At 48.9% G+C, this 8,658-nt stretch overlaps 1 protein-coding gene across 5 annotated transcripts in view; it reads left to right on the top strand.

The window, feature by feature from the left end:
• The first annotated feature begins 3,844 nt into the window (after nt 1-3,844).
• HERC3 (HECT and RLD domain containing E3 ubiquitin protein ligase 3) overlaps nt 3,845-8,658 on the top strand; it is a 50,618-nt gene continuing 45,804 nt past the window's right edge. The window contains exon 1 of one of the 5 annotated variants that reach the window (XM_069784700.1): nt 3,845-3,984. Coding sequence is in view for 1 of the 5 variants with exons in the window: in XM_069784683.1 (XP_069640784.1) it covers nt 4,183-4,231 (49 nt within the window). In the remaining 4 variants the exon portion in view is untranslated. Of the gene's footprint in view, nt 3,985-4,064; nt 4,232-6,951; nt 7,905-8,658 lie in introns of those variants that run through there. The other 4 variants (XR_011324852.1, XR_011324853.1, XM_069784683.1 and 1 more) reach the window with 4 other exon arrangements.

The raw sequence follows: 8,658 nt of genomic DNA, 5'->3' as shown, positions 1-8,658 counted from the left end.
TGTTTCCTAGGAAAGACATAGGCATTATTTATGAATTTCTAGCTCAGTAAAAAGGACATTGTTACATATTAAGAAAAAGAAAGCTTCCTTTTAAGTTACAGTATAGTAATTAGTAAAGAAAAACTTCAAGCACTCACCTCAAGTGGCAGGGTGGTACAGGAAAGCAGGTGGCACGGCAGTGGTGACAGGAAGAGGGGAACTAGCGCCTCAGAGGATGCAAGATGCCAGGTCCATCTGGAGCCAGGGCACATGGCCCGCGCAGAGCTAACCCCCATCCCCCTCACCTGCCTGGGGCAGACAGGACTTCACAGGGATGATTGCATCCTCTGGGAGAGGCACCACCCTGCTGCAGGTGTATTTTTGTGGAAAGAGGGAACTGGCAGAAGCCCAAGCTGTTGTCCCCATTGAGCTGGAGGGTCCCCATCCCACACCCGGCTGATGCTGCCACACCATCAAGCTTTCTGTCATAGCAGCTTAGCCTGCTGCTCTTTACCAGCCTGCTCCTGGCTGCTTGTTTCCTTTTTTATGTTTTTCTAAGCCTCCATTAGGGCTTGGAAATCCAGAGTGATCTTCTGTGCTGTGTGAGTGCACAAAGGTGTATTCTGTTTGGATTTCAAAATAACCCATTAGAGCTTAAATGATAATAGGTTTATTTAGAGCCTGAAGGAATTTCCTTCTCATCATGTATGATGCAACGTCACGTGGGAGATTAAAGCCCAGAGTAACTTTCAAGGCTATTTTTAATTTGTCCTCAAATAAGCCCTGCTGTTAGGGGGAAAAAAAAAAAAAAGACCTTCAGAGGGAGCAGAGTGCTCCTCTGTCATTTTCTGAAATAAATTTGAGCACTAAGCTGTGTCTACATTTTCTCAAGCAGTGCTCATTATAAAATATGCAGAGGAATACAATGTGAGTGAGCCTTGCACTCAGCTATGAGTTTGAAAGGCTTTACACAAGCAGCAAAAGTATATTGAAACTGCGGCAGGAATCTTTTTTTGACCACTCGTTTGATCTGAATGTCACCTGTAGAGAAGCACAAGAGCCTGGCAGAGCAGCTGATGCAACCAGGGTGGAACTGGGGCAACCGGGACACCCCGGCAGCTTGTAAGTCATGAGAAGTGAAGGAGGTAGCCTGGTGAAGTGTGTTAGGGTGAGCTTCATGCTGGATTTGCTGCAGAGAGGACACCTTGCAGAAATACCGCTTCCATGGGAGGTAGCGGGACCTCGCCTTGGCTGGCTAATCCCCAACTAAGATCCTCTGAGCAGCTCTTCCCTAACATGGGAAGGGCCAAAAAAGAAAAAATACAGAAGAGTTCATTGCTTCCAGAGCAACACAGAGACATCAATGGCCACATAGAAGGATTTTTCCTACCCACAAGAGCTTTCTGGCCCAGATGCCTGGGGCGTAGACTTGTGGCCCATGCGGCGGTTTCCCTGCAGTGGCATGCTCTGTGGCTAGCTTTCCTCCCCTCCTCAGGTTGCCATATTGGTGAAAAGCTCTGACAACAGGCAGGACTGACTAGGCATAAAGCATCACTACCTCTGCACAGCCCTGGTAAAAGGTCTGTGCCACGGCCCCTTGGAGCAGAAGGCTACCGATGGCACTGGGTGAAGGACTCTGGAGGAAAGCACCTACTGGAAGAAGGTTCACAGGGCAGGTGAAAGGTGCTGCCCTGTCTTCCTTTGTGGAGATAACTCTACTGAATAATAACTTGTATTACCACAACATTCCAGAGACCTCGCGATATGCTTGCCCATGTGGTTCTTGACACTGGACTGCTGTTCAGCTGCTTGGAGGAGAAGAGAGGTGGTGCTTTGGAAATCAGGATGAGCTGCAGATTTTGGCATCTCTGGATATCTTCAGACCTGATCTCTGGATGACCTAACCCATCAAGGAGCTACATGTTCTTCTGGCGAAGGTCCAACCTCGCCATGAGCCTGCCTAGGGCAGCCCTTAGCCAGCAGGGAGATGTGGACTCCAGCCTGACCACCCCCAGGTGAGGAAGACCCACGGTGGGATGAAACGTGGGCTTTTATGAAGAAATCCGCAGTGGTAGTGGCCTCCAGATGGAGCTGTGCACAGTGGAGTGCAGGGACAAAATGGGTTTATTTCCCTGTCTTTATTTAAAATTGTATCCTTTATGAAGGAGCAGCCTTGAAAGTTCTCCACAAAACTGAAATGTAGCCAGTTAGAATTTGGTTTAAGCAAGAGACTCCTGGCTCCCTCAGGCAAATTGCAGGCTTTGCTCCCTCATCTACTTCTTTTTTTCGCTTTGTGTCTACCTTCCTCTCCTTGATTACTCAATCAGAAACAAACAGAGGAAACCGAGTGTAAAAAGAAATGCTGACTGTTTTGCAAAGGTCTTCAGATGATGAAATAAATAAAACAAAAACAAAGGAAATATTTTTTCCTGTACGCTTTTAGTTATTCTAGAAGGTGCTTGTAACACTGGTTAAGTAAAAGCTATTACGCCACAGGTGTAATTTTACACTAGAGAGTAGCTCTTTTTACACTAAACATGCATGATCCATGCAAATACAGGTGAATTTTTAGCTGATACGTGACACACTGCATGCTAAGCATGCAAACACTGCAAACTGCCACAGATAAAACGTAAGGGAGGTGAATACTGTGGGCACTGGACTTGCTTTAGGGACCAGAATCTTCCCCCCACCCTAAGCCCTTGCAAACATCTCTGTGTGGTTTGCTGAAATATTGACTGTCATTTTGATGGTCTGAGAGGGATCCAGCTTGTGCATTGCTCTTGTGGCGTGCAGTCTTCTTCTAATGGATGGCGTTAAAATCAGAAAATGAGTACTTGGGAGTTACGTAACTGCTTGCTCATTGGCCTCTTTTTCCCCCTCCTTCTCTTACCACCAGAGATGTATCCTTTGACCACAAATATTTTCCTAAGGTTGAAACTTTATACAAAAGGTTTGAGTTCCTAAGCAAACAAGCCCGTAGGGTGCCTAAAGGCCGTGTAAAATGCAAATGAAAAAAAGGGAGAGGGGAAAGGAACAGACTGTTGTTAGTAAGTGCTATTTCATGCTTAACAAAACCAAGAGTCATTTGATACAGTGGAAAGCCGGCTTTCCCTTGACACCTGCATTTAGAATAGCTTAAATTCTAGACTATTTGCATATGCTTAACTTTGTCCATGGATTTCTACTGTCTTCAGTGCAGCTACTGATCTGCTTTGCCTGCGAGGCCTGCCAAATCTCTGCAGTCACAACCCTCGGCCGCAGTTTGCGGCATGAGCTGGTTATCCATAGCGCTCGCTTTGCCTCAGCTCCCGCGGCATTTCACCACTGGCGGGAAGGTGGGCATGCCGGATGACCCCCAAGGAGCTCTGACCCCGAGCAGTGCCCCGGCTTCAGGGAAAGGAGATTCCCTGCACACACCTTCCTGGGGGACGAGGCAGAAACGGCAGCACACCGTCCCCGAGGAAGCGCCGTCGCCCCCATCCCCAGAGCAGGCTACAATCGCTGCCAGACGCCCGCAGGCCGGGCGGGGGGGGGCCCGGAGAGCCGGCGGGTTCCCCCCTCACCGCTGCTCCGCCAGGCCGGCCAGGAAAACCCTCAGCATCAGGAGCCGGGCCCGGCCCGGCCCGGCCTGAGCGAGCCACGGCAGCCGCCCGCGGCGGGCGACGCCAGCCTGAAGCCGCCCCTCACGCTGCCTCGGGCCCGGCCCGCCGCCGGCCGGTCACGTGGGCTGTTCGGGCGGTACGTGCCCCCCGCACCCGCCCCACAGGCCCGGAGAAAGCGCTGAGGCCGGGGGGGGGGTGGGTAACACACGACACGGATAACACGCAGGACAACGGGAACCACGCCACCGACCGCCGGCGGCGACCCACCGACTGACAGGAGCACCCGCCCCACCCCGCACTTCCCATTGGCCGCCCTGCGCCGTCACTCCCGCCGGCGGCGGCAGTATCAGGGGGCTGGACTTCCTCGTTGCCGTGGCGGCAGCGGCGGGGCCGGCGACAGGTGAGCGGCAGGCAGCAGCAGCAGCAGCAGCAGCGCCGCCGCCGCCGGGGAAGGGGGGGCTGGGGCGGGGGGTCGACGGCAGCTGCTTGCCCCGGGCCCCCTGCTCGGCGCGGTCAGAGCTCCGCCGGGCCGGGCCAGGCCTGAGACCGGACCCGTCGTGCTGGGGTCGGGCCTGGCCTGGCCCGGCGCGGCGATGCGATGCGCCGCGCCAGGGGAGGGAGAGCCCAGCTCCCCGTCGGGGCCGCCGGTACGGTTGCCGCCGGTCCTGGTACCGAAACGGGGTGTGTAGGGAGACGGGGCTAAAGGCAGCAGCGGCAGCGCGAGTGTGCGCGGAGCCTCGCCGCCGCTCCGCTCGCCGCCCTCCCCGGCGCAGGACGCGCGTCCCCGGGCGGGGCCTCCCCGAGCCGGTGCGGGGAGCCGGGGGCGGCGGCGGCGGCTGGCTGCGGTAGGAGCCGGTCGGCGCTGCTGCTGCTGAATCACCCGCCGCGGCTGGCTGTGGGCAGCGGGTTGCTGCCGTGGGGTGCCGGCGCGGAGGGGCGGGCAGCGGGTGCCCGAGGCCGCTGCTGTCGGTCCCTGACGCCGGGGGTCGGTGTGACCGCCGGGCCCCGCGGGAAGCGCGGAAGCCGAGAAGCCTGGGCCTAGGGTGAAGGCAGGGAGGTGTTCTTGCTGGGATTGTAAAATGGGGATGGTGTGGGTCTTGTTTAATTTTATTGATTTTGGGGTTTTGGGGGGAGGGTTTTCTTTTTTTTTTTTTTTTTTTTTAGAATGTTTTCAGTGGTGGTACCTCTTGCTGTGGGCATGTGGTTATACAATGGAAATGCTTTGTTTCTGCTTTTAACTCATTCACTGTTACGCCTTGCGTTCTCTTGCTCTATAGCCCGGTCTACGTTGGACATTGAGTTGGAGCAAAATGAAGGCAGAAGGAAGAAAGTGGGCTTGGAGGCTTAGTGTCAGAAAGAAGCAGTAAATTCATTATTGGGCAATGCTGATAAAAGGAGCGCATTAGCTAGCTGAGATCTCACAAACAACAGGGAAGGAAAAAACTTGTTTATTCATGCCCTGCCAGTTGACACATCTCTTTGTTTAGAGAGCGTTCAGCCTTGAGTGTTGCTTGTTGCAAGCATAATATGTACTTACCTAACTTTCGCAGAAAGGATGCGGTTGTGGTCGCAGCTATGGCTTTAGAATATGTTTGCGCGATTGTGTGAAGAGACTGTATGTCATGATAGTTATTAAAAAGAAAGAAAAAAAGGCAATATAGAACACATCCTGGAATGATCTTACATGTAGCATTATTATTTTACCAAACCACCGGGGTTGTCTTCTCACCAAAGGATATATACTTAGTATGTCAGCTGAGCCTTACTGTAGCAAAGGGTGGATCTTCTACCCACAATAGTTTTCTTCAAAATATGCCCCACAGTGTGAGGCTTTCCTGTCTCTAGCTGTGCTGTATACATCCTTTGCTGATTTGATGGTGAATTATTCCTGGAATGTTAGGGTTTGAGGATGTTGTGTTATATCCTCCCCTGGTTTTTTTTTGTTTTTTTTATGTATGGGGAGTCTCTGCAAATGACCATCTTTACTGCATTGCATCTGTTCTTATCTCTAAAATGTGAATACCAAGCTGGCTGTGCAAAGAACGGTAATAAGTGATGTGGTTGGGTACTGCAGCTCTTGCGCTCTTTGCAATCCAATTTTTAAAAGGGGCTGGGAACTTTAATGCCCTAACTGATGCATTTAAAGAAAAACACCTTCCCTAAGGGTTTGTCCTCTGAAGATAAAAATTTGACTTTTTTAAGGTGTATTGAGCTGAGTGCTAGGATTAACTAGTCACCTTTTAAATTTCAGTTAAGTGAATATAAACTGTATCTATATTTTTTTATATATGTGTGTATGTGCAGTCACATGTCTGTGTTAGTGCCTGCCCACACTAGAAATTTTTTTTAGTATAAGGAGGGTATGCAGCTTGTAGAGGTAGTTTGCAGTGTAACATGCATTTTTAATTCCTCCACTAATGTCAGAGAAGAGTAGCTGCCTTAACCAGATTGGACATGGAGCATGAAATTGTCATTTGAAGCCTTGTTATGTTTCAGGACACAGCTCCTACTTGTACACATGATGTATTAAGACTTGCAGCAGCTTTTCGGGGTGGGGGTGGGAACCGAACATCAAACCAGTTGTGGTTTAAAAAATGTGCTATGTCTTCAAAATAAGTAAATTAAAGATCTGGCTCACCAGGCCATTGGAATATATGTTTAGCTGTGCCTGTACGCTCAGATGGAAAGTGGCTATGTTGGTTGTCACTCTTGAGTGGGAAGTGCTGTTCTGTCCCCTTGGAATAGGGCTGCACAGGGATTTCTCAGCAAAATGTTTGGAGGATGGGAGGTGGGATTCAAGGGAGGTGCTTTAAAAAGACTAACCAGAAATCTAGTTGAGACCAGATTTTCTAAACGGACTGGCACGGGCTCATTGTCAGTCATAGGGATTGTTAAACTTCCGGGTGCTTCAGAAAATCTGGCCACTAGCATGGATGAGGGTTGAACTCTTCTGAAATATCACCCTAGTGTGCATGTGAGTTACTGGGAGTCTGAACTCTTCTTGTTTTAAATAGTGCCTTACCTGGAGGAAAAACCGTCTCTTACAAATCACTTTGCATCCCCCTGCCCATTACAGCAACTTCTTGTGTGGAATATGAACACAAGGAAAGTAATTAAAGTATTTTTAGCATTTTAAATGAAATTAGCACTAGGAAAGATGACTGTAGTCTATGGGGAGCAGACTGTTCAGGAACCCTTTTAGAAAGATATCCCAAATTAATATTTAGCTCATGTTGTACAATGTCATTGTAGTTCAAGTTGTATAGTGGGGAAATCTTTTCAGCTGAGAGGCAACATCCACTTATGCTAGCAGGGAATGTGATCTTTGGGAAATCTTTTCAGCTGAGAGGCAACATCCACTTATGCTAGCAGGGAATGTGATCTTTGGATCTTCAGGTTTGCTGCTATTGTGCTGCTTGTATCTTCATAACAAGGTAATTCCCCAGGCTGAGAGAAATGGCAGTCCCAGATTTCTGCTGTTTCAGATGTCAGGTTTGAAATGATCCCCTGCCTTAGTGTTGCCATGTTCAGGGTGTTGCTTATGCTAGTTTTTTTCAAGACAGAGCATGAAGTTCACTAAATATAGCAGCTGTGTCATTTAAAGCACATGCACGCACTTCAATTTTACTGTGTCCCACGGCATTCCTATTCTTAGCATAGGAAATAGTGTGGCTAGTGTAGAGGGCATCTTCCATTGGGCTTTTGTGCTGAGGGCAGTCAAGTACAGAGTGTACATGGTGACTGATGTAACAACTGGACAGAGCCTTGTAACCTGCTTTTTCCTCTGGGTGCTTTGGAGCTGGCCAGTGATAAGCATATGTGTGGATGTGAGTGAACCGAGTTATGCTATAAAGGAGCAAAGGCTGTTAGAGATGAATGGGATTCATAGCATGCTTTAGAGCACCTAATAAGAGATCGTAGTAAACAGTTTGTGGTAGGAAATTGCACCACTGGTGAGCTACAACTGGAAAATCCAATCCTCTCCCTCCCCCATCCAGCTCAGCCCTGCCTCAGTGGAAGGGACCACACCTGATCGTGTGACCACAGCTGACAGGCAAGGATAGTGGGGTATGAGATGAACACCTGTTGCGTAGGGCTTAGATTAGGAAAGGCTTTATTGCTAATACCTAGAGCTTGAATTAGCACCAGGTTTTGGAAACAAACTGAATGCATGTGTTTCCTATCTGCTCAGAGTGGGAGAAGGGATCTCGTTTCCTTGCGGAGTCTCTGGTGCTTCAAGGGTTACCTTTAGCTTTTCAGTGCTGTGCTGAGGTAGTAGGTGCTGCTGCTGTAAATTGCCTTGGCTTAAAACTTGGCATGGTGAGTCATAAGACTTGATGTCTTGGATATTTCATTTTCTTCTCTTCTTTCCTCTTCTCTTGACAAAAAAAAAGCTTTAATTGGTTTCTGGTTCAAGCACAGGAGTTCTCAATGTCTTACTAGTATAGCATGTTTAACAAATAACCCAAACCTATTGAGATTAGGAGTGACAAGGGAGTGTTACTAAAATCTTTCACATGCTTCTTCTGGAATGAGAGCTGCTTCCATCCCCCCAGCTTTTATGTGTTAGCATCCTGTTGTCATTACCAAGTTCAGGCTGAGTAATTCCTTGGGCCTCTGATATTGCTGTGGTTTTTTTCCCTTCCCATGTTACCCCACTCTCTGAAATCCTTGACTTTCACTGAGCACAACAGGAAAGATAACACCTGACTGCTGGCGAGTTGCATCAATGTTATCTGCCCATTGCTGCTGGGGCCAAGCTGTCAGTATGCTGCTCCATGTGAACTGCTGTGTCTTGGGGAAATTCTTGCTGTAGTTTAGGGATGCATGCATGTGTATGTGCATGTACTTGGGTTGCAAGAATGTGTTCAGTTGAGCAAAATACTTCTTAGTCTGGATTTATCAGAAATAATACCGTTCTGCATTGGCTGGTACACCACAAATACCTATGCCAGTCTGTTCAGAACTAGTTTGACCACCTTTGAGATAATTTTTAAAGATTTCTTTAAGCAGTAGTCCCAAATATGACACTATAACTGTAAAAGTTCAGGTTTGGACCCATTAGTCTAAAAAA

The sequence above is a fragment of the Haliaeetus albicilla genome, chromosome 1 (assembly GCF_947461875.1).
Source record: "Haliaeetus albicilla chromosome 1, bHalAlb1.1, whole genome shotgun sequence".
Lineage (NCBI taxonomy): Eukaryota > Metazoa > Chordata > Aves > Accipitriformes > Accipitridae > Haliaeetus > Haliaeetus albicilla.
This window is presented reverse-complemented; position numbering and strand designations above follow the sequence as displayed.